This window comes from Dendrobates tinctorius, unplaced genomic scaffold (assembly GCF_039654945.1).
Source record: "Dendrobates tinctorius isolate UK_male_01 unplaced genomic scaffold, ASM3965494v1 ptg000350l, whole genome shotgun sequence".
Taxonomy (NCBI): Eukaryota; Metazoa; Chordata; class Amphibia; order Anura; family Dendrobatidae; genus Dendrobates; species Dendrobates tinctorius.
In genome coordinates, this window is record NW_027362016.1 from 1,000,256 (window position 1) to 1,026,706 (window position 26,451).

General features: G+C 45.0%; 1 protein-coding gene across 2 annotated transcripts; it reads left to right on the forward strand.

Moving 5' to 3' along the window:
• Positions 1-14,730: 14,730 nt before the first annotated feature.
• UBE2S (ubiquitin conjugating enzyme E2 S) lies at positions 14,731-25,494 on the forward strand. 2 transcript variants are annotated; one of them, XM_073562403.1, is made up of 5 exons: positions 14,731-14,880; positions 14,991-15,093; positions 17,184-17,331; positions 21,908-22,098; positions 24,995-25,494. In XM_073562403.1, exons 2-5 carry the CDS (start codon positions 15,091-15,093, stop codon positions 25,286-25,288), a joined length of 636 nt encoding a protein of 211 aa, XP_073418504.1. In that variant the 5' UTR covers positions 14,731-14,880; positions 14,991-15,090; the 3' UTR covers positions 25,289-25,494. The 2 variants fall into 2 exon arrangements, with proteins under 2 accessions (XP_073418504.1, XP_073418503.1); XM_073562402.1 differs by having other exon boundaries at positions 14,762-15,093.
• The last annotated feature ends 957 nt before the right edge of the window (positions 25,495-26,451 follow it).

Consider the following 26,451-nt stretch of genomic DNA (forward strand, 5'->3'; position numbering starts at 1 on the left):
GGTCACAAAATACTTGTCTGTCTTGGTCTAGAAGTTCATCAATAAGTGACGGCTGATGGTAGAGCAACTTAAGCGTCAGTTGTCTACAAAACAAGTATAAATCCTTCGTTAATTCAAATTTATCAAGACAGTTCGTAGGCGAGAAGGATAATCCCTTTGTGAGTAGATTGACCTCGACCTCAGAGAGTTCATAGGACGAGAGGTTAATGATACGCAGCTCACCTTTATCAGAATTATGGTCATTTTGGAGGTTCAGATCTAATACCGTCTCCTGTTGTTGAACCTCGTCTCCCTTTTCGAGCTCGGTGACCAAGCTTGAAAGTTCTTTTTGTGCGGGGTCTTAGGCTTCCTTCACCCCCTTCTATGCTGCTTTCCCTGTCGCTCATGTCGGTTGATAAAAAATCACTGCTTAAAGTGGGTGCTAGTCCATTATCGGTTTCATTAGTCTTGTTATCAAAATTCTTAATGATTTTCCTTCTCATATTTCCCTGATGGGACCACTTAAATACCCTTTGTTTATCTAGATCAGTCTTATCACGTTGGAACTTGCTCTTTTTTCCCCTACTAATATCGTTCTCATAGCGGCCTATCAGTTCCTTAAGATGGATTTTGAAAGGATCCACCTGTATTTGTATTTTTTTATCAAAATCTTCCTATTTGGACTCCCTATCCTTGATATCTTCCCTGATCTTGGACAAAAACACCCGATCCTGCTCAATAAGCTTGTCAATGATTATATAAGAGCTTTTCTTAAGACTATTTTCCCACATGTCCTTAAAACCTTGGTCATCCTCCAATGCCGGGAAAATCTGAACTCTCAAACCACGGGGTATAAGACCCAATCTCTCACAATACATATGAGCTAATATGGGCTGCTATGTTCTCTTTTCTGTCAACATGATTAGGCCTAGGCCTGTATAAATATATTAGACGAAATGGACTATTCAATTAACATCTTTATATATGCCTTGGCCAGGTACTATAATTATTGTACCTGTTTTTGCTAGGTATCTTGTTCCTTTGTGAAATTTACATGCTCAGGGCAAATAGCAATAAGAATAATATACTCCTTTGGTAATGGGACACTGCGCATTGCCGAACTTTTATCAAGTAACCTTAGTTTGTTATATCACATTGGAGTTATATGTATTCATACCGATTATATTATTGTGTATTTATATCTATATGGGTTTTTCTCCATTATTGCCAAAAAATTGGCTGCTACTACTATCTTTAGCCATTGCAAGTAGGTATAAGTTTTGCACAATATAATAGACTTTCTAACTATGTACGTTTCGAAATGTTATATATTCTGTTATGATTTTTTTTAAATATGTAGCGGTTAGGTACATTTGTCTCTACCTTGTGCTTTATATCTTTATGAAATACAGATGCCATAGCGTTACCATATTCTTCTGTGAATGAAATATTTGTGTATATACTGGACTCCTATAGGCGATTCTGAGAAGTAACACTGTCAATAGTGTTTGCAGGCAAGACACCACGCAGGCGCCTGGTTCACTTATGTGACCGTTACAAGATACTTACAGTGCGCAAGCGTATTAGGTGCTATGATCCCGATGTCTGCTCGCACATCACCGCGAGCATGCGCATTTGCTAAAATAACATTGCCTATAGTGCCTGCAGGCAAGATACTGCGCAGGTGCTGGATTCATATTTGTGACTTACACAAGATACTAAGAGCGCGCAAGCACACTAGGTGTTTTAACCCCGATCAGTAACAACTTCCGGGTCGCCCACTGTGCGTCACCGCAATGCTTTACGCCGATCTCCTGCCGCCGGCTGTCAGCTGGTAAGAATCTGTGGTTAATTATTTATGTTTATATAGATAGGCTTGGCAGAGCCAGATACGCTCACCTTGTTTTCCAAACGTTTTATTGGAGTTTTAATAAATGGGGAAGGTGTAGGGGACGGAAGGAAAGATGAAAAGGAAAAGAAGGAAAAGAGGAAGGACAACAATGTCCAAATGTGAAGAATACATAAAATGTAACATGTTAATGCAGAAGCATATTATACAATGAACTATTACAAAGGTAAGTATTTAAGCATATAATATATTAAATTTATTCCAAGCCAAAGACCTAACCCCAAGGGGGCCTAGGCAGGCGCACTCTGGTTGAAGACCTTAAGAGAACAGCTCCAGCCATCTAGACCATTTCCTAGCATGTTTGGCAAATTGATCATGCATATGTGCAAATTTCAGTTCAAAGGAATGATGAAGGCTAATTTTGTCTATAATATCGTTAATTTGTGGAGGTTTTGGATTTTTCCAAAGGAAAGTGATATTGTGTTTGGAAACTAGTAAAATGTGCATAATCAACAGCCTGTTAGTAGGGTCAATTTTGTCAGCGTCTAGAGAAAGAAGGGTCAGACGAGGAGACAAAATAAGTCGCGTTCCTAATATAAAATCGATAAGATTTGAAACCTTTCTCCAAAAGGGAACCATTTTGGGACATTGCCAAAATATATGCAAAATATTTCCTGGCCTTCCACAACCCCTCCAACAGAGCGGAGAATTGTCAGGGTTGATTCTATGGAGTCTTACAGGGATATAATACCATCTCTTTAAAAGTTTGAAGTGGGTCTCTTGTGGTGATAAGGAAATGGTAGAGGCGTACGAGAGGGAGCATGCCTGTTCAAGGTCAGGAGGGTCAATTATTGTAATTCGTTTTCCCATTTGATAATATTTTGAGTCTTGACCACTGCAAAGCTATTATTACACCACTTGTAAGTATACTCAAAACTCCAGAAAATATTATGGTCTATATTACAAATAAGATTAACTGCTGGTTCAGAAATTCTTGGTGAAATAGCAAGGAACTCATGGAGTTTGTCTTTAAGGATGACATATTGTAAGAAAGCAGGAGTAGTAGATTGAAATCTATTCTTGAGTTTGTTATAAGGTGTACAAAGAGCACCATCGTATAAATCTTTGAGTCTTTTGAGACCAAGTGAAGACCAAACGGGGTCAATAGTCTGATTGGATTCTTGAAAAATAGCTGATAAGGTCAAATTTTTTAATGTGACTTCTTTATTAGAGCCTCTTTTTGGAACTGAAAATTTTTTCCAAGCTTCAGAAATAGCTTGAAAAATTGGATGAGAGTTTTCAATTAATTTTTTATGAAGGATTTGGTTCAGAATTAGTAGGTGAAGAGATTTATAATTGTTAAAATACAATTCTAGTTCATGCCAAGCTGGTGTCTTATCATGTGGCCACCAGAATGCGCTTTGTTTGACTAAATTTGCAGTGTAATAAGCCGTGATATTTGGGGAACCAGCTCCACCATAAGATTTATGATTGTAGAGAATGTTTTTTGCTATTCTGGGTCTTTTGTTATTCCATATAAAGGAATTCAATGAGGCTTGGAGATTTGTAAGAGAAGAAGTGGGAACTTTTAAAGGAAGAGAGCGAAGTAGATATAGGATTTTTGGGAAGATGTATGATTTAACCATCATGATTCTTCCCCACCAAGAGAGTCCATCATCTCTAGATATACAAAATTCATTAAAAAGCTTTTTGGTAAGAATCTCTAAGTTTAATTTTATAAGAGAGTTTATATTTTTGACAATTTTTAGACCTAGGTATGTCAGCCCATCAGTAGCCCAACCCCAAGGCGAGAGGCCCTCAATTTTTTCTTGGTCTATTCCCAGGTTAAAGCCAAGTATTTTGGATTTAGAGTCGTTTATTTTAAAATAAGAGACCTTGGAAAAAGTCTGGATAAGAGTTTGTAAAGCAGCGACAGAGTTGCTTGGATCGGTAAGGGTAAGAATTATATCATCTGCATATAACGCTATTTTAAAATCTCTATGCAAAGAAACGCTCACCTTGAATAAGACACCTTGATTGTTGGAACGTGTGGGTTCCTTATACCGCTGGTCTCTTCATACCGCTCTTGCTGCATGGCTGATCATTAGATGACGGGGCGACCGCTTCTATCTTTATTTGACTGGACTGAATTATGGTGATCTATTAGTTTTCATGTTGGATAGGCAGCTCCTTCCACCATTATACTCAGAGTTCATGAGTGAAGTACTTAGTGGGATTTGATTGCTAGCTGCCATTACCTTCATGTATGTCGCCGCATTGAGAATGTGGATTACATTTTGACCACATCTCATATATATTTTTGGAGCTTGTATTAGTAGCATGTTCATATGATACATTTTCAGCATAATAATAAATTTTTGATGGACTAGTAGTATTGTAACTTGGATATTGCATTTCTGTGCATTATGTATGTTCCAGTCCTCTGGACTTTAAGTGTTTTTATGTGTGTGTAGCCTTTCTTGGTTTTGCTAAATATATTGCTATTGTGTACTGGTGATCCTATATCCATATATGCATGGTCTTTTTTTCTTGTTTACTTGGCATGTTCAGTACATGCATTTTAGTGATCCCAGGGGGTTTATTGCTCTTGTTATTATAAAGATGGTGCCCACTTGACTCTTCTATTTACATTCTTCCCCCATGTCTCGCATTCTGCCCCCTCCTGTGTCTCACTGTCACGTTTTGCCTCCTGCTGTGTACTGTCACATTCTGCCCCCATGTCTTGCATTCTGCTCACATGTCTCACTTTCTGCCCCCTCCTGTGTCTCACTGTCACATTCTGCCCCATTCCTGTCTTACTGGCACATTCTTCCCCCATGTCTTGCATTCTGCCCCCATGTCTTGCATTCTGCCATCATGTCTGCATTCTGCCCCATGTCTTGCATTCTGCCCCATCATGTCTTGCATTCTGCCCCCATCATGTCTTGCATTCTGCCCCCATCATGTCTGCATTCTGCCCCTGTGTTGGCATTCTGCCCCCATGTCTTGCATTCTGCCCCCGTCATGTCTTGCATTCTGCCCCCGTCATGTCTTGCATTCTGCCATCATGTCTGCATTCTGCCCCATGTCTTGCATTCTGCCCCATCATGTCTTGCATTCTGCCCCCATCATGTCTTGCATTCTGCCCCCATCATGTCTGCATTCTGCCCCCATGTTGGCATTCTGCCCCCATCATGTCTCGTAATCTGCCCCCATGTCTTGCATTCTGCCCCCATCATGTCTGCATTCTGCCCCCATGTTGGCATTCTGCCCCATCATGTCTCGTAATCTGCCCCCATGTCTTGCATTCTGCCCCATCATGTCTTACATTTTGCCCCATCATGTCTGCATTCTGCCCACATCATGGCTGCATTCTGCCTCCATGTCTGCCTTCTTTCCCATGTCTTGCATTCTGCCTGTCTTGCATTCTGCCTGATGTCTTGCATTCTGCCCAGATGTCTTGCATTTTGCCCCCATCTCTTGCATTCTGCCCCCATGTCTTGCATTCTGTCATTTCTCCATTCTGCCCCTGTGTGTCTCCATTCTGCCAGGGAAACATTTTACCCCTTTTAATAATAAAATAAAATAAAAACTTTCTTCTTACCTCGCCGCGCTCCTGCGGTAATGATGAAGCTGCTGCTGTGTGAGCTGAAAGGACCTGTGGTGACGTCATCGTCATGTGATCAGGGGGCGGACTGATCAATGGTGAAGGCCTGTGGTAATGATGACATCACCACAGGTCCTTCAGCACTTCTGTAGCTCTGATGTCGTCCGCTGTGGCGGCTCTGCTGATGTGTGCGCTGCAGGCCCAGCCGCAGGGCACACTTGGGGCTCGCCCGGCGCCTGATGACACACAGCACTTGGGGCCCAATCACTAGAAGCACAGGAGCGGGCCCCTGATCTGCGGGGCCCCCTTCTGTACTGCTGTTCACCGGACCCCATACAGCAGTAAGGGCTGTCATGCCCTGATGGCAGCCCTGAGAAGGAGGACGGCATCGCTAGAAGATGGGAGGTGCCGGACCGGACCGCTACACCCACCACATCTGACCCCGCCCCCCGGTAAGTATAATCTAACTTGTTTTTCTTATCGTTCAGGTTACATCGGGGGCTTATCTACAGCATTACAGAATTCTGTATAGTCCCCTGATGGTGGTGCCGGCAGCTGATAGGGCGAAAATGGGGTGACAGATTCCCTTTAAAGATGGTCAAGCAATGCCAAAAAAACAGCGTACTCCATAATTCCTCTGCAACCTTCAACTATTGGGTCTCAAATCTGGACACCTGGCATGAGCTGTCCCTCTATGCCTTGTAGGCAGAGGTGTAGCTAAAGTTTTGATTCGGGGGGAGGCGAAACTTCTGAGGGGGCCCCTAACCAGGTAACCTTGATTATAACCTGGTGACGCACCCTAATAGTGGATGTAAGAGAACCGCGTTGTTACTGAAAATAATCTCTATATAAAGACCAACACTGATATTATTGCTATATGGTCAGTGGTAGATACAAGTCTTACGGAACATTCAATTTGTACAGAAAGCATTCAGACCCCTTTAAATTTTTCACTCTTTGTTTCATTGCAGCCAATTGGTAAATTTAAAAAAAGTTTACTTTTTTCTCATTAACCCCTTTCTGCCATGAGACGTACTATCCCATCCATGTGCCCTGGGACTTAATTCCCAGGGACGGGATAGAACGTCATAGAGCTTGTCCCGCAAAAAACGAGCCACCACACAGTGTCATCTGTAAAAAAATAAAAAAGTTATAGCTCGCAGAATAAAGTGATGCAAAAATAATTATTTTTTATATAAAATAGTTTTTATTGCATAAAACCACTAAAACATAAAAAAAGACCCTTGGGAAAATAAAACAATTGGAGACTGATGTTTGTGGAAAAAATACGATTTTTTTATTTTCTTGCCTAGGCATTATAAACTTCTGTGAAGCCCTTGGGGGTTTAAAGTGCTCACCACACATCTAGATAAGTTCCTTAGGGGGTCTAGTTTCCAAAATGGGGTCATTTGTGGGGGGTTTCCACTGTTTAGGTACATTAGGGGCTCTCCAAAGGCAACATGACACCTGCAGACCATTCCATCAAAGTCTACATTCCAAAACATCACTACTTCCCTTCCGAGCCCCGACGTGTGCCCATACAGTAGTTTTCTCCCACATATGGGGTGTCAGCGTACTCAGGACAAATTGGACAACAACTTTTGGGGTCCAATTTCTCCTGTTACCCTTGGGAAAATAAAAAAAATGGGGACCAAATGATCATGTTTGTGTAAAAAATATGATATTTTTATTTTCACGCCCGGTCGTTATGAACTTCTGTGAAGCACTGGGGGGTTCAAAGTGCTCACCACACATCTAGATAAGTTCCATAGGGGGACTATTTTCCAAAATGGGGTCATTTGTGGGGGGTTTCCACTGTTTAGGTACATTAGGGGCTCTCCAAAGGCAACATGATACCTGCAGACCATTCCATCAAAGTCTGCATTCCAAAATGTCACTACTTCCCTTCCGAGCCCCGACGTGTGCCCATACAGTAGTTTTCTCCCACATATGAGGTATCAGCGTACTCAGGACAAATTGTACAACAAGTTTTGGGGTCCAATTTCTCCTTGTACCCTTGGGAAATTAAAAAAATTGGTGACTAAAAGATCATGTTTGTGGAAAAAATACGATTTTTTTTATTTTCACGCCCAGGCATTATAAACTTCTGTGAAGCACTGGGGGGTTCAAAGTGCTCACCACACATCTAGATAAGTTCCTTTGGGGGTCTAGTTTTCAAAATGGTGTCATTTGTGGGGGGTTTCTACTGTTTTGATACATCAGGGGCTTTCCAAACGCGACATGGTGTCCGATCAATTCCAGCCAAAAACGTCAAATGGCGCTGCTTCCCTTCCGAGCTCTGCCATGCGCCCAAATATTGGTTTACCCCCACATGTGGGGTATCAGCGCACTCAGGACAAATTGCACAATATCTTTTAGGGTCTTGTTACCCTTGGAAAAATAAGAATTGAGGGTGAAAAGATCATTTTTGTGGAAAAAATATGATTTTTTAATTGTACGGCTGTTTGTTATAAACTTCTGTGAAGCCCTTGGGGGTTCAAAGTTCTCACCACACATCTAGATAAGTTCCTTGGGGGGTCTAGTTTCCAAAATGGTGTCATTTGTGGGGGTTTTCCACTGTTTTGGTACATCAGGGGTTTTCCAATCGCGACATGGTGTCCGATCTTAATTCCAGCCAAAAACGTCAAATGGCGCTACTTCCCTTCCGAGCTTTGCCATGCGCCCAAATAGTTATTTACACCCACATATGGGGTATCAGCGTACTCAGGACAAGTTGCACAATAACTTTTAGGGTCCTGTTACCCTTGGAAAAATAAAAATTGGGGGTGAAAAGATCATTTTTGTGGAAAAAATATGATTTTTCAATTGTACCTCTGTACGTTATAAACTTCTGTGAAGCCCTTGTGGGTTCAAAGTTCTCACCACATATCTAGATAAGTTCCTTGGGGGGGTCTAGTTTCCAAAATGGGGTCACTTGTGGGGGGTATCCACTGTTTAGGTACATCAGGGGCTCTCCAAACGCGACATTGTGTCCGATCTGAATTCCAGCCAATTTTGCATTAAAAAAGTCAAACGGCGCTCCTTCCTTTCTGAGGTCTGCCATGCGCCGAAACAGTGGTTCCCCCCCACATATCAGGTATCAGCGTACTCAGGACAAATTGCACAATAACATTTGCAGTCCAATTTCTCCTGTTACCCTTGGTAAAATAAAAAAAATTGAGCCTGAATTAACCTGAAGTTAAATGTTCAAAAAATTCCTGTGACGCACCTAAAGGGTTAATAAACTTCTTGAATGTGGTTTTGAGCACTTTAAGGGGTGCAGTTTTTAGAATGGTGTCACTTTTGGGTATTTTCTATCATATCGACCCCTCAAAGTGGCTTCAAATGTGATGTGGTCCGTAAAAATAAAATGGTATTGCAAAAATGAGAAATCGCTGGTCAATTTTTAACCCTTATAACTTCCTAACAAAAAAAAATTTTGATTCTAAAATTATGCTGATGTAAAGTAAACATGTGGAAAATGTTATTTATTAAGTTTTTTTGTGTGCCGTATCTCTGTGATTTAAGGGGATAAAAATTCAAATTTGGAAAATTGCGAAATTTTCAAAATTTTCGCCAAATTTCCATTTTTTTCACAAATAAACGCAAGTTATATGAATGAAATTTTACCACTAACATGAAGTACAATATGTCTCGAGAAAACAATGTCAGAATCACCGGGATCCATGGAAGCGTTTCAGAGTTATGACCTCATAAAGGGACTGTGGTCAGAATTGTAAAAATTGGCCCGGTCATGAACGTGCAAACCACCCTTGGGGCTTAAGGGGTTAATGTACACTCTGCACCCCATCTTGACTGAAAAAAAACAGAAATGTAGAATTTTTTTGCAAATGTATTAAAAAAGAAAATTTAAAATATCACATGGTCATAAGTATTCAGACCCTTTGCTCAGTATTGAGTAGAAGCACCCTTTTGAGCTTGTACAGCCATGACTCTTCTTGGGAATGATGCAACAAGTTTTTCACACCTGGATTTGGGGATCCTCTGCCATTCTTCCTTTCAGATCCTCTCCACTTCCATCAGGTTGGATGTGAATGTTGGGAGTTTGTACAGCCATGAGTCTTCTTGGGAATGATGCAACAAGTTTTTCACACCTGGATTTGAGGATCCTCTGCCATTCTTCCTTGCAGATCCTCTCCAGTTCCATCAGGTTGGATGTGAATATTGGTGGACAGCCATTTTGAGGTCTTTCCAAAGATGCTTAATTGGGTTTAGGTCAGGGCTCTCCCTGGACCAGTCAAGAATGGTCACAGAGTTGTTCTGAACCACTCCTTTGTTATTTTAGCTTTGTGCTTAGGCCAAGTCTGAGGTCCAGAGCACTCTGGAAGAGGTTTTCATCTAGGATATCTCTGTACTTGGCCGCATTCATGTTTCCTTCAATTGCAACCAGTCGTCCTGTCCCTGCACTGAAAAACACCCCCATAGTATGCTGCCACCACCATGTCTCCCTGTTGGGATTGTATTGGGCAGGCGATGAGCAGTGCCTGCTTTTCTCCACACATACCGATTAGAACTATCACCAAAAAGTTCTATTTTCGTCTCATCAGACCAGAGAATCTTAGTTCTCATAGTCTTGGAGTCCTTTAAGTGTTTTTTTTAGCAAACTCTATCTGGGCTTTCATATGTCTTGCACTGAGGAGAGACTTCCGTTGGGCCACTCTGCCATAAAGACCCGACTAGTGGAGGGCTGCAGTGATTGACTTTGTGGAACTTTTTCCCATCTCCCTACTGCATCTGTGGAGCTCAGCCACATTGATCTTGGGGTTCTTCTTTACCTATTTCACCAAGGTTCTTCTCCCACGATTGCAGTTTGGCTGGACGGCCAGGTTTAGGAAGATGTCTGGTGGTCCCAAACTTCTTTCATTTAAGGATTATGTCCACAAAAGAATTTCTGCAGTACTTAAGGTTCATAAGAGCACAGTGGCCTCGCTCTTATGAACCTTAAGTACTGCAGAAATTCTTTTGTATCCTTGGCCAGATCTGTGCCTTGCAACAATTCTGTCTCTGAGCTCCTTGGCCAGCTCCTTTGACCTCATGATTCTAATTTGGTCTGATGTGGACTGTGAGCTCTTATATAGACAGGTGTGTGCTTTTCCAAGTTAAGTCCTATCAGTTTAATTAAACACGGGTGGACTCCAATGAAGGAGTAGAACCATCTCAAGGAGGATCACAAGGAAATGACAACATGTGACTTAAATATCAGTGTCTGAGCAAAGGGACTGAATTCTTATGACCATGTGATATATCAGTTTTTCTTTTTCAATAAATTTGCAAAAATTTCTACATTTCTGCTTTTTTCAGTCAAGATGGAGTGCAGAGTGTACATTAATGAGAAAAAAATTAACTTTTACAAATTTACCAAGTGGCTGCAATGAAATAGAGTGAAAAATTTAAAGGGGTCTGAATACTTTCCATACCCACTGTATAAGGGATCACAGCACAGTTATAGATGCTGACTTACAGAGAACGTTCTTTCTGATGGAAATGTTCACTTTTCCATCTGGCCCAGACCGATATGACGGCTTCTTCGAGCCAGGACTCAGCTGCAGAGAATACAACAAAAACACATTTCACTTCTCATATTTTCAGCACTGTCCTCAATGGAACTATTCCCAGCCAGCACAAACTCCTTATCCTACTGATACCCCAATGCTGAGCCGCTGCTGCCGTATGTGTCCCTATTACTGCACCTAGTGTGTGGTTCTCTGTGCCCTTTAAATTCTAAAGCACCAATCTAGAAAATAGTAATGCCGGGTGCAAGTGCCCTAGAAAACAGTGCCCACCTTTTGTCCCATAGAAAATAATAATTCGCTCTGTGTGCCCATTTGAAAGTCATAGTAACCTGAGTTCCCCATAACAATAAGTGCCCACTTTACATTTAGAAATGTCTTGAGTCTCCCCCCTGTACAGCACACCTATACACTGTATATATACTGACCCCCTCGGTATACCCCAAACTGTTTGATAGCTCCAACACTGTAATCCCCACACTGTATGATGACCCCTAGACATCCTACATACAGTATAATGCACCAGGTAGTCCTCAATATAGTATAATGCACTCCCCATAGACCTCTATATAGTATAATGAACTCCCCATAGTCAGACTCAAAAGTATAATGAATTCCCTATAGGAAGACTCTATAGTATAATGCACCCCCCACCCATAGGCAGACTTTATAGTATAATGCACCCCCCATAGACAGACTCTATATGGTATAAGGCACCCCCCATAGGCTGACTCGATAGTATAATGCATGCCCCCATAGGCAGACTGTAATATAATGGACCCCCTTAGGCCTATATAGTATAATGCACCTCAATAAAAAATAAATACAATACTCACCTCTCTTCCTCCTGGTTCCTCCGAGCTCCCGCACATCTCCGGACAGCGGGCGCCAAGTAGTGATGTCATCACATCCACTGTCAGTGTCTGCTTCAGGGACATCAGACGATGACAGAGGGATGATGGGAGAGGGAGGGGAATGATCCTTCTCTCATCAATGCGGTCAGCTGTAGCGGCATCTAGCCGCTACAGCTTAAACTGCGATGACGGGCGGGGGGCCCACTGCTGGCATGGGGCCCCCCTCCTGTTTATGGGCCCCATAGTGGCCGGGTGGCAGAGCAGGGAGATCGATTCTCCCAGTTCTGCCGCAGAATGTAGCTGTATGGGCATGCGCAGAACACCGATACAGTTACAGTAGCCTAGCTCCGGGTGAACCACCTGAGAGCGCGAGGCCCGGAGTGGCCTTCTGCCCCCCTTCCCCCTGGTAGCGATGCTACTGCTTGGAGGTGTTGTGCTTCCCTTCTGCTAGCGTCTTGTCTGAGTGGGTTTTTTGTGCGGCGAGGGGGTTCATAACAGACAGGCGCTTTCACCTGTCAAGAGAAAATGCTGACAAGCTCACTCTGATAAAAATGAACAAAACCTGGCTTAGCCTCGACTTTTCCTCATGACAGCAGCACATAAAGTGCTTTTAATCTTCAATTTTGATTGAGGCCCTCCAGCTGTTGCTTTCAAGGGTCTAAGGATGACTGGATGATCGTCATTAGAATTTGTTTCTGGATTTGCAGTGTGTGCAGAGCCTTTCTGAGTGTAGAAGTACCACAACTATACTTTTTTGATAATATCTGAATGACGCACTACAGTTGGCACCTTGAAGGGTGTATGGATGACCTTGCTTGTAATTTATGGCAGGCTTTGCACTCAGTGCAAAGCCTTTATGAGTCTAGTAGTCCCAATACATGACAATTTAAAGTGCACCTGTCACCTGTTTTGGCTGATATAAGATACGGCCACTGCCTTTCAGGGCTTATCTTACATTCTATAATGCTGTAGATAAACCCCTGGTCCGACCTGCAAGATAAGACAAATAAGTTTTATTATACTCACCCAGGGGGCACGATCCGGTCCGATGGGTGTCGCATGTCCGTGTCTGCCACCTCCAATCTTCTTTCAATGCAGCCTTGCTGCTTGCATCATCGCTTCGGGGCCATAGTGCTCCTGTTGAGGGCAGATTAAAGTACTGCAGTGCGCAGGCACCAGGAAAGGTCAGAGAGGCCCAGTGCCTGTGCACTGCAGTACTTTACTCTGCCCTCAACAGGACAGATCAGTGCACCTGCGCAGGAGTGCAATGCTGACGAGCCATGTAGCAGGCAGAAGGGCAGTGTCGTAAGATGGGAGGTGCCGGACCTGGACCTGCGACACCCAGGGGATTGGATCGCCCCCCGGGTGAGTATAATAAAACTTATTTTTCTTATAGAAATGCTGTAGATAAGCCTTGAAAGGCGGTGGCCGCATCTTATATTGGCCAAAACTGCTGACAGGTTCGCTTTAACATTTATTTTTTCCTGTAAACTCCAATTTCTCATTGGTTTGGAATGTTTTATTGTCAGTTCTTAAAGTGGAGTAAAAGCGTGCCCCCATTGTTCTCAGCACTAATGTGGGAGTCAGAGATGCTTCCAGGCGTCTTCCCCAGGCTGTTCTTCCAGTCAGCACTTTTTTCACCCATTTTCACTGACCCCCTTCCCACCCCAGTCCTCTTTGTGGGGTCTGTAGGAAAAATGCTCGGGTTTCCCATTGACTCCCATTATACTTGTTATTTGACATGAGCATGCGGGTATTAGGAATTGCTCGGTTTGCGCAACGAGCACCCAAGGATTTTAGTGCTCACTCATCTCTAATCAAAAACTTTTAATATAAAAATATTTCTTTTAAACAGGAACATGACATCAGGGTGCTCCTCCACATCAGCTGTATGGTCAGGTAGCTCTTGTAAGGAGAAGTCAGTCCATACCTTTCATTATAAAATCTACAGCTCCATAATCGAATAATCCTGTTTTTTTCCTGCCTTCCCAGCTCAGGTCCTTGCCTTGAGCCTCCTTATGCTGATGACTGACAGCTCAGGCTAGTCAAGCAGATGTGGGAGGCAGGGGATCGGGAAGTGCTCCGTCACACCCAGAGCACTTACAGCCTCACTTACACATTGAAAAAAAATGTGGATTTTAGAAAAGTTATGAATCAAAGATGTTTTCCCATCTCCAAGACCACATCACAATATGTAGTAAGTGTAATATTAACAATACCTTCAATTAGACAAGTAGCATAGTTCTTCTGATTCGCTATGTCTTGTTCCACATCACAGAACCTTAGGTATCCATGGTTACAGCAAGTTGTCACTATATCAGTGGTTGTAACCCTGGATACCCAAGGTCCTGCAATGTGGAACAAGACATGGCGAATCAGAAGATCCAGTCACCCGTACTGGGACTCCCGGACACAGCGATCACTGCTCTAGCCCTTACTGTCCGCCCCCAGTGATCGGGAATGGCTGTGGATTGCAGAAAGGGTTAATACAGTGACCTGACACGTGTCTGTGAATTAAATTCACGTGTTTCTACAGAATGAGCCGTGTGTAGCAGAACGCGTACGCGCCAGTGCTGCGCTTCCTTGACGTTCCGTCCGTCTATGGCGCACCCCCATAGATTCCGCCATGTGGGAGTCAGCTCCGAGACCGACCACCCACCCACTCCCGAGGGCCACCGCGGCCGCTAATGACAGCCGCAGCTTACTACTTCCCAGGTACTTCAGGTCAGCGTCACTCTGCGATATTCAAACCGTCCAATCCAGAGCCGTGTTCTTTGGTGCGGGCCCGCGCTCTTGCACTGCACCCTGTGATTGGACGCTGTGAATGCCAATCATTACGTGAAAACAGCTACGGATCAAAATTCGTTTATGTGTACGGCTATTGGTTAACAGGTGTGACGTCGCAAGCTCTCTGATAGGACGGGGGGAACGGTTTGGAGTGGGCGTGTCCAGAAAATAGACGAAGGTTATATGAAGGGGTGTCGGTGGGCCGTGGAGGCTTAGTGCCGGGGAGCCAAAGCGAGCACGGGAGGCCTGGTTGTTGGGAGGCCAGGCTGGACGGTAAGGGGTGGGTCCCGTGAGCTAACGGACTAGAGAAGAACGTCTACGGGTGTTGGTGTAAACTAGGCCCCAGCTTGGCATCAGCGTCACTTCCATTTCCTTCTCGTTAGCTGCTACCAGGCCCGTGTTTCCGGATTCCCCTTACTGGAGCGCTGTACACACCGGAGGAGAGCGCGGTATCGTCTGTGGCTGCCCGTAACCTCCTGCGGCATGGTGAGTGTGTGCCCGGGCCTTGTGCGGAGTCTCCCATTGTCTGCGGCCTCATGACCGGGTCCTGGCTGGTGCCCGGAGGAGGCGGGCTGAGCCCCACGGTGTGTGTCCCGGGACCCTCTGGGTAAGGCTGACCATAAGGTGCTGTGTTGGGGTGCAGGGTGTCATTCCTGCGGCCTCCTCGTGACAGGGTCCTGGCTGGTGCCATGGGGTGGTGGGCTGAGCCCCACGGTGTGTACATGTGCCGCGTCCCATGTCCTCTAGGTGAGGCTTGCCATAAAGGGCTGTACAGTGTTGGGGTGCAGGGTGTCCTTCCTGCGGCCTCCTCGTGACAGGGTCCTGGCTGGTGCCATGGGGTGGTGGGCTGAGCCCCACGGTGTGTACATGTGCCGCGTCCCATGCCCTCTAGGTGAGGCTTGCCATAAAGGGCTGTACAGTGTTGGGGTGCAGGGTGTCCTTCCTGCGGCCTCCTCATGACAGGGTCCTGGATCGTGCCATGGGGTGGTGGGCTGAGCCCCACGGTGTGTACATGTGCCGCGTCCCATGCCCTCTAGGTGAGGCTTGCCATAAAGGTCTGTACAGTGTTGGGGTGCAGGGTGTCATTCCTGCGGCCTCCTCGTGACAGGGTCCCGGCTGGTGCCATGGGGTGGTGGGCTGAGCCCCACGGTGTGTACATGTGCCGCGTCCCATGCCCTCTAGGTGAGGCTTGCCATAAAGGGCTGTACAGTGTTGGGGTGCAGGGTGTCCTTCCTGCGGCCTCCTCGTGACAGGGTCCTGGCTGGTGCCATGGGGTGGTGGGCTGAGCCCCACGGTGTGTACATGCGCCGCGTCCCATGCCCTCTAGGTGAGGCTTGCCATAAAGGTCTGTACAGTGTTGGGGTGCAGGGTGTCATTCCTGCGGCCTCCTCGTGACAGGGTCCCGGCTGGGGACGCTTCCCCAGGGCACCAGCCAGGACCTGAGCCGAGCCCCACAGTGTGTACATGTGCCGCGTCCCATGCCTTCTGGGTAAGGCTTGCCATAAAGGGCTGTACAGTGTTGGGGTGCAGGGTGTCCTTCCTGATGGGGTCAGTGGTGCTGCATGCAGTGCTGCCACCATCCTATTGCTGACTGACTCCTTAGTTGCACCTCACACTCGTGCAGCAGGTCACCACCTCCATGTTGCCTGATCCATGAGCCACGTGAGTCCAAGCTGCCAATATGATTAGACAAACGTATAAATAAGCAGTAGGAAGTCTTATAGGCTTCTTCTGAAAATATAAAGGCTGTCCCTTCAATCTGTCCTCCTTTGGCTTCAGTTTGTGGAAAAATATTGTGCTTTACTCTCCTTTCCCAGGTCCGCCTGTGAGTCTCCGCTGCTGCTCTGGCATTAGCTGCGGCGCTGACGTCACATCCTCATCTCATCGGAGGGGGGCTTTCTGTTGACCCTACTAGAGTTTACTGGCAACTGCGCCTTCATCTTCGCAGCCAATGCTAGAACCTGGACGTCTGTACAATTTAATTGTTGCACCTGGGGAAGGAAAGTACGGCAGGGATTGAAATTTTAATGGGCACCTGTCATGTAAAATAATGCTAATTTGCTTTAATCAGCATGTTAAGAGCAATTTGACACCTTACAGTGCTCACACTGAGAGCCTCTCTGCCTGGAGGAAATTAATTTTATTCCTACCAGCAGCATTTGGCTCCCACTCATAGGGTTGGTGCCAGCTCGGCTTCAGTCACAGCTCGGTGTATGGTGGCTGCACCCGTGCCCCCCACACTGAGTGACAGCCAGCTCAGCATTAGGGTGCTGGGGTTATGGGTACAGTCAATACACTGAGCACTGAATAAAAGGCTGAGGCTTCCAGGGGGAATAAAGTTAATTTGCTCCCATCAGTGGGGCTCTGTGTGGATGCCATACTGTCATGGCAGGTTCTCCCTAACAAACCACAGCTGAAGCAGAACATTAGATATGTGCCACTTTAGTTTTTTAGCTTCACTGAGGAATCTTTTCATGTTTTAGCTGTACTAGAAGCTTGCATGTTTTGCTGGAGTGTGAATTCTTACTCTTCCATTTGATATACTGATGGGGTTTTCTTTTGCTTTCTCTTTGCAGAATTCAAACGTTGAAAACTTGCCTCCACATATAATTCGCCAGGTTTACAAAGAGGTCTCTACTTTGACATCTGACCCTCCAGAAGGCATAAAAATCATTCCAAATGAAGATGATATAACTGATGTACAAGTTAGCATTGAAGGGCCAGGTTAGTATACTATACTGACCATTCTTTCATGGGGATTTTCCACTTATAGAAAAGTGAACACGAAGCGTCTCTTCTAATGTAAAATAACGTATGAGGGTTGTGCCTGTGCATCCACAGCAGGAGCCTGGCTGCTGTACGGCCAGACTCCTGCATGGGCTGCTACACAAATCCCCCAGCACTTTAATGGGAACCTGTCACCATATAAAAGGCTAGTTACCTGCAGATAAATGGCATTCCAGTGCTCTGTCCGCCTTACTGAAAGTGTGGATCCTTGAGGAAAAAGAACTCTCCTCTTGGAAGCAGTTAGTCACTTCTTGCTATACTGTGTTTTCGTTGACTGTATCCATGCACTGGCACTTTGACAAACCAGCTCTGAAAAAAAAACACCCTGCGAGCTGTCAAAGCACTGGGGTATGATTACAGGGACCACCTGCTGTATAGTCAGTTGAGCGATGACTAAAGCCCCTGTCACACATACCGATCTTGCTTGCGAGATCGCTGCTGAGTCACAAGTTTTGTGACGCAACAGCGATCTCAACAGCGAGATCGCTGTGTGTGACATGTATCAGCGACCGGCCCCCCTGCCGGTATCGTTGATGGAAAGCCCTGGACATTTTTTTGGTCGGTAGTCTCCCGCTGGCCAGCACTCATCGCTGCGTGTGACAGGCGGGAGACCAACGATCAGCGCACTGGTAACTAAGGTAAACGCAGGGTTTCTAAGCACCGGGCTGTGCTTAGAAACCTGATGTGTACCTTAGTTTCCAGCACGCTGATGGAGGGAGCTGGTAGCCAAGGTACACATCGGGTTTCTAAGTGTAACTAAAGTATAATTCGACGCCGCGCGCTTGGCGTCGCTAGTGCTGATAGCTGGTGAAGCTGTCTGACAGCTCACCAGCGATCCTGACAAGCTATCGTTGTCGGGATCGCTGGTGAGTTGTGACGGGGCCCTAAGGGTATGTGCACACATGTTCAGGAATTGGCAGCGCTTTGTCCGGTGCATCCAAAGAGCTGCCGGCCATTGATCACTTGTGAAGCTGCTTTTGTTTGTTGAACTATGTGTATTCACCGCGTCTAATACACTGTACAGGTGAAATGTATTGGAGGCTTGCATCTCCGCAAGATAGAAATGCTGTGGTCTGGAAAGACTCGCCGAATGTCGGTCTCTGCACGCATAGTGGGCATGAGATTTCTTGAAACCTGCAGTGTTTTCTGATAGTGTGCACATACCACTCTCCCATGATTGAAAGCTGGTGGCTCCTGGGAGAAGTTTTTTCTCTAGTTCCCTTCCACAACATAGGAGGTGTCTCCACAGCCTAATGGGGTACAGGAAGCAGAGGTTAAAAGCCCCTCCTACTCACCAGTCTTTCCTGTCCCTAATAGGGCGTGGAGAGGTTTTCTGTATGCTGTGTGGCCAGCAACCGCAGTGTACCTGTTTTTGCTGCTGAAGCCGGGCAGTGGTGTTCGTGGGCTTCACTCCTACATGCTGCTCCTGTCTCCCTGACTTGCAGAAGATTTGGGACCTGGCCCACCTACGCTCCCACTTGGGGGTAGTCGGAGGCCTCCCTGACCTCTCCGGCTTCCTTCCCTTCATGCAACGCCGTTCAAACGCAACCCGGAAGTGAAACGACTTACAGAACACACACTTGCTGACTCCTGCTCTGGACCTGGAGGGGGAGGAGGGAAAATCACATTGATGCTGGGGACAAGGTTTATTCCTTAATAAACCTGTCTGAAGACACCTCCAGGTAAGGCTAATCCCTGCAAGTATGGATCATAGAATCGTAGAGTTGGAAGGGACCTCCTGGGCCATCTGGTCCAACCCCCTGCTCAAAGGGGGGATGGGTGTGGGCAGAGCAGTGAGCCTGCGTTGGAGCCACGACAGGAAGGAAAGAAAAGGGTGGCGTCGTATGAAGATGGGAGGCACCGGACCACGACACCCATCGGACCGGAACGGACGCCGGGGTGAGTATAAGATAACTTTTTTCCTTTTCTTTCAGGTTACATCGGGGGCTTATCTACAGCATTACAGAATGCTGTAGATAAGTCCCTGATGTTGGTGCCGGCAGCTCATATTTGTAAAAAGGAGTGACAGATCAAATTACCACGGTGTACTGATTATTTACCATAAGTGTAAATGTGATTGGCTAATTCTGAATACAACCACAGCCCCAATAAGCGGGTCTTCATACTTATGCAGCCACATTTTTTTTTTCTCCCTCCAAAATAAATTTTCTCAATGAACTGTACAGATTATGGGTGACATTAAAAGTGGATAAGGTTTTCAAATGATTGTTCATATGATTTTACATGTCAAAATCCTGGCATTTTACCAATGGTGTGTACGCTTTTTTTTTTATATATATCTACTGAATTTTATTTAATCAAAAATTTACTCTTGAAATGTGGCAATAGAAAAGAAGAAAAAATATGGTTTGCCATAAAGGCCAAAACTTGCTGTGACACCAGAGTTAATCATCTGGTAATTCATACATTGTAAGCCAGAGCCCTCATTCCTTTTGGTATTTGTTGATTTATGTGATTATTGTTATTCTGTAATGTCTTTTTATTGTCTGTACACGTCCCCTCTAAAATGTAAAGTGCTGCGGAATATGTTGGCGCTATAGAAATAAAATTTAGTTATGCTAGTGACTTTTTACTATATACATCTTGTTATTTCAGCTGGTCAGTGGTGTGACATACAAGCTGCTATCTTAGGCTGGTCTCACATTAGCGTACCAGGGCTCTGGAGAGCTGCGTATTTCCTCCCTGAAGCTCCCCACACTTCCGTTCGCCTACTTCTGCATGCGTCCTGCGTACCTATCTTTAACATTGGGTACGCAGGACATGCGGATGCGTTGTTTTGACGCGTCTGCGCAAAACGCAACTTGCATTCCCGTGCGGTCGGCGGGCGCGTCAACGCATCCGCATACACGTGCGTACCCATTGTTAAAGATAGGTACGCAGAACGCATGCAGAAGTGAACCTAAATGGAAGTGCAGAAGTGGGCGGAGCTTCAGGGAGGAAGTATGCAGCCCTCCGCAGAGCCCCGATACACTAATATGAACCTAGCCTTAGGCCATGTTCACACATTGCGGTTTTGCCATTTTTTTCTGCAGGCAAAACCTGCTCTCTTGGCAGTAAAGAAACTTTTTGCAAAAAGCAGGTTTTGCTTTATTTTTCTGGGTCCCAAAGTTCAGCTTTGCTTCCACCAGAGAAGCATGAACACAGTTCAGCAATGCAAGACACTTGTGAAACCATGAAACCATTTTTGGAAAATGGGCAATTTCATCAATTGGTGGAAGGTGTTTTTTTTTGTCTGAAAAAAGTGGCTATTATGAACCAAAAAGTTTACATGAGTTCAAGAAAAAATACACAGTTACAAATGTAACAGCGGGGGGGGGGTGAACTGGTTGGGAATAGTGTACCTAAGACATGGACAGAAGCATTCAGCTTGTTAGGACACTGTTTACTTTACACTTTCATGGGACCCAGGCATTGTTCAATCACACCTTGGCCAATGTTTTTTTTTTTTACTTTGTTCACATCCCTAATTTAATTACCCTGGACTTATCCTAACAAACATGCTAATGTGAGGAGACCAAAGGCCCTTTTACATTTAGCGATGCACCAGCGATCCAACCAGCGATCCGACCCGGTCAGGATCGCTGGTGCATCGCTAAATGATCGCTAGTGAGCTTTCATACAGAAAGATCTCACAGCGATGCAGCAGCGACGCAGCGCACGATACTTACCATTCACACACAGCGATCCTGCGTCCTCCCGCCCGCCTCCACGCGTCGCTGGACGTCACAGCAGGAAGCCCAGCAGGAAGCAGACGACGAGAAATGGAGCCGGACATTCTCGCGCGATCAGCGATGAGCAGCGGGGGAGCCGGTCGCTGGTAAGTATCACACATAGCGATATCACTAGCAATGTCGCTATAACGTCACAAAACCAGTGACGTTTTAGCGATATTGCTAGCGATATTGCTTAGTGTAAAACCCCCTCAAGACAGTATGGTTTAAACTTGGGAAAATCACAAATTAATTTCAGATACTGCTGTACCTGCTTGTTTTTTTTTTGTTTTTTTAACTAAAAACGCTTACTCATTTCTTTCTATGGGTGAAAAATGAGTGACATGCTTTTTTGTCAATCAGTCAGGAAAAAAAAAATTGTTTTCTGAACTTTGCTGAGTACTATAAAACGCAGCTTAAAATTTGCATTAAAAAAGCTGCAAAAACGCAACGTGTGAACATAGCCTTAGGGCAACAATAAAGGAGGATTCAGACAAGCGACCGATCAGTCTGTGTTCAATGGACCGCACACAGACCCTTTATTGCCAGTGTATGTGGCTGACTTTTCCACCCAGACTAAGGTTTGTCTGGATTTATGTGAATATTGTCCATTTTACATACCAGAATAATGTAAAGACAGCTCCGTGGATGAGTGCACAGCCTATCACGACTAGCCTGACTTTCACTGTGGCTATCTGAACGCGTCCTTGCAGTGATCTTAATGTGCTTGTTGGTTTCTTACCTGTAAGTTATTAATGTCAACCTTGTTTTTTGTTTTGCAGAGGGAACTCCATATTCAGGGGGGATTTTCAGAATGAAGTTAATCTTGGGCAAAGATTTCCCTGCTGCCCCTCCAAAGGGATATTTCCTTACCAAAATATTTCATCCAAATGTTAGCAACAATGGAGAAATTTGTGTAAATGTTTTAAAGAAAGACTGGAAAGCAGAACTTGGCATTAGACACGTGTTACTGGTAAGAACAAATCTGTGTCCACCATAAGTAATGTCAGCGCACAAACGTGCGTGGTTTCTGATGAATTTCCCTTACGTTTTTACTGCTCTTTAATAGAATACTGGATAATGTTGTTTAAAGGGAATCTGTCACCCTTTTTTTTGCTCTATGAACTGCTGGTATTGACTTCAGGGGCTTATCTACAGCATTCTGTAATGCTGTAGATAAGCCTCCAATGTAACCTGAAAGATAAGAAAAACACGTTAGATTATACTCACCGGAGGGGGCGGTCCGGTCCGATGGGTGTCGTGGTCCGGTCCGACGCCTCCCATCTTCATACAATGCTGTCCTTTTCTTCCCTTCCTGTAGTAGCTCTGGTGCAGGTGCACTGCTCTGCCCTGTTGAGGGCAGAGCAGAATCCTGCAGTGCACAGGCACCGGACCTCTCCCGACTCCTGCGCACTGCAGGAATCTGCTCTGCCCTCAACAGGGCAGAGCAGTGCGCCGGAGCCACTACAGTAAGGGAAAAAGATGACTGCATCGTATGAAGATGGGATGTGTTGGACTGGACCGCAACAAATGATAAAAAATGATAGTGTTGGGCCCCCCTTAAAAATAGTCTGGGTGAAATGGTGGATGAGGGAAAAGCCAATATGCTAAATGATTTTATTTCAACAGTATTTACACAAGAAAATCCCATGACAAAATTCTCCATTAAGGCTGTGTGCCCACGATGCGATTTTTAAGCGTTTTTGCCACGATTTTCGGTGTGAAAACGTTTAAAAATCTTGTGCATGACGCACCCCATGCATTCCTATGGCATTCCGCACATGCTGTGCTAATGCTGCGCTTTTTTCCGCGGCGGAATCGCATCGTGGAAAAAAATCGCAGCATGATCATTCTTTTGTGCAGAATCGCAAAGAATTGCCGCGATTCCGCACCCATAGGAATGCGTGAGAATCGCTTATTTCCCGCACGTGGCTATGCCCACCATGCGGGAGGTTAAGCGTCTCATGTGCGGTTGGTACCCACGGTGTGAAGGAGAGGAGACTGTCCTCCAGGCCCTGGGTACCATACCCCTGTAAAAAAAGAATAAAAAAATCGGGGTATATTTACTTTCCGACGTCCCGCGCTGCCATCCCGGGCCTCAGCGTTCCCAGTAATGCCTTGCGGCAAGGTCCTGTGATGACGTAGTCTCGCGTGACTCTAGTGGTCTCGCGAGATCACTATAGTAACGCGAGACCAACGTCATCACAGGTCTCGCAAGGCATCGCTGGGAACGCTGAGGCCCGAGATGGCAGCGCGGGACGTCGGAAGGTAAATATACCCCGATCTTTTTATTTTTTTTTTAATCATTTTTAACATTTTATCTTTTACTATTGATGCCGCATAGGCGGCCTCAATAGAAAAAGCTGGTCACACTTGTCAAACACTGTTTGACGAGTGTGACCAACCTGTCAATCACTTTCCAAGCGATGCTTCAAATCGCCTGGAAAGTGCTTGAGAAAATCGCGAACAGAATCGCGGTGAAATTGCGCGGAAAAAGCCGCTCGATTTCTGGGAAGGAGTCTGGTTCTCATTGTGCGTTTTAAAACGCTACGTGGGCCTATAGCCTTTGTCACCTGCTTAACCCAGCAGGAATTACGGTTGCATTTAAAAATCACTAAAATTGACAAATCCCTGGGCCCGGATGAGATACACCCCCGAGTACTGCAGGAATTAAGCACAGTCATAGACCATTATTTTTAATCTTTAAAGATTACATAATAACAGGGTCTGTACCACAGGACTGGCGTATAGCAAATGTGGTGCCAATATTCAAAAAGGGGACAAAAACTGAACTTGGAAATTATAGGCCAGTAAGTTTAACCTCAACTGTGGGTAAAATCCTGGAGGGTTTTCGAAGAGACACTATACTGGAGTATAGGCAGCCTCAATAGTAAAAAGTTGGTCACACTAGTTTGACGAGTGTGACCAACCTGTCAATCAGTTCTCCAAGCGATGCTACAGATCGCTATTATTCTGCAAGCTAATTACACTTGAAAATCGCTAGTTTTTCTGAGTGAAAATCGCGGGAATTTAAAATGCGATTTTTCCCACGGAATGGAATTCCGGAATTCTCGCGGTAACGTCTGCGGGAGTTCCGCTAGGTGTGAACCCAGCCTTAAACTTTTTTGTAAATCTGTGTACTGAAGTTTCCACATGCATTAACCTATAATCTTATGTGGGTATTCCTGTGGATTCAGGTCCAGATTTGTGTTTAACCACTAAAGACTAAAGGTAATTATATATGTAGATTGGTAATACAATAAATTAAGTTGATGCCAAAAAATGTTTTCGAATTGAGGTGCCACCTGCAGGTCATTGTTTCTTTCTGCAGGTTTATGAAATGAATGTTTAAACTGTATTTAGTGATGAAAATCGTGAATGTGTGGTTTGTTTGGCTCTTTTCTTGCTGAAGGGAGCAAGTTTACCTTTGAAATGGTGTGGGGTGAAGTAATCGGCGAAAGAGTGCATTTTTACAAAAGTGTTGGTAGTGTGCTTTGGGGTACTGTAATGTCACCTGCAGGTCATTTTTCCTTACTGCAGGTTTATGAAAATGTTTAAACTGTATTTTGTGATCAAATCGTGGATGTGTGGTTTGGCTATTTTCTTGCTGAAAAGGGCACGTTTACTTTTCAAATGGTGTATCGTGTGTGGGTGCAGTATGAACGGGGATACAAAATAACCACCGAAAAACAGTGCTTAGAAATAGAATTACAATATTTGCACGTACTATTGATTTATGAATATAAAATAAGCTATTATAAGTAGTCCATCAGTGGAAACCCCTCAGTTACTCTGCAGATGAAAGTGCAGCTGCAGGCTGCTGATGTACCAGTGATCTTACTGATGTTTTTTTTTATCTCTCATCACAGACCATAAAGTGTTTGTTGATTCATCCGAACCCTGAATCAGCACTGAATGAAGAGGCTGGCCGTCTTTTACTGGAGAACTATGAAGAGTATGCATCCCGTGCAAGACTAATGACAGAGATTCATGCCCAGAGCTCATCTTTAAGGGGCAAAGATGCCACGGACCCCTGCTCATCTGCATCGGCTGCAGTGGCCGTTGGGGATGGGCCAATGGCCAAGAAACATGCTGGGGACCGTGACAAGAAACTGGCCGCAAAAAAGAAGACAGACAAAAAGAGAGCATTGCGGCGACTTTAGGTGGAAGTCTCAGGAGGGTTGAGGTTGGAGTGAACTTTTAGACCAGGTAGGGAGGGACCGTGCAACAAGTTTTGGGGAAGTAAAAAATTCATATCCTATTTTTCCCCTTTTGTTTTCTTTTTTTTTAAAGCCTGCTTTTGTTAGTTTTTTCCAATCTAAGTTATTTAAATTATACCTCTATTAAAATACAGTTTTTCATAAAGAAATCTGATTTTATTTGAACTTTTATTTCAAGCATTCTGTATGAAACAAGCTTTTGGTTAATGAAGGGAAGTGAACGTTACTTTATTTTTGGCATGCTAAAAATTTTCTTACCTTACATTTCAGACTAACTCCTTTGCATTATTTTTGTGAGACATATGTAATGTAGTGTCCCACATTTAACTTTAACCCCTTCCTGACATCCGACGTACTATCCCGTCCACGGTACCCGGGCCCGTATGACCGTGGACGGGATAGTACGTCTACCGCGATCAGCGGCGCCCACGTGGTGAGCGCCGCTGATCGCGGCCGGGTGTCAGCTGATTATCACAGCTGACACCCGGCACTATGTGTCAGGGGCGGTCACGGACCGCCCCCGACACGTTAACCCCTTGCACACCGCGATCAAACATGATCGCGGTGTACCGGGAGTTAAAGGGAAGCATCGGCAGGGAGGGGGCTCCCTCCATGCTTCCCTGAGCCCCCCACGGCAGCACAATGTGCAGCGCTGCTGCGGGGGGCTCCTATCCTCCAGGCCCCCGAATCCAAGATGGCGACGGGGACCTGAGGAAGCTGGCTTCCTCAGTGCCTGCAAAGCGCAGGCAAGAGGAAGTCTGCTTCAATGCCTGTGACAGATTGCTGATCTGTCACAGTGATCTGTGATGTGACAGATCAGCGATCTGTCACAGGACAGTGATGTCCCACCTGGGACTATGTAATAAAGTAAAAAAAAAATTAAAAAAAAATGTAAAAATAAATTTAAAAAAATCGCCAAATTAGTAAAAAAAAAATATTCCCCAATAAATTCATTTTTTGAAAATAAAAAAAAACCAATAAAAGTACATATATTAGGTATCGCCGCGTCCGTAATGACCCGCCCTATAAAACCTTCCCATTAGTTAACCCTTTTAGCGAACCCCTTAAAAAATAAAAAACGAAGCAAAAAATAATGATTTATTATC

Bases quoted from the DNA above. Each gene is read 5' to 3' on its own strand.
- UBE2S (XM_073562403.1), top strand. The intron at 17,332-21,907 runs GTTAGTATACTA...TTTGTTTTGCAG, and splicing joins AGTTAGCATTGAAGGGCCAG to AGGGAACTCCATATTCAGGG. The intron at 22,099-24,994 runs GTAAGAACAAAT...CTCTCATCACAG, and splicing joins GCATTAGACACGTGTTACTG to ACCATAAAGTGTTTGTTGAT.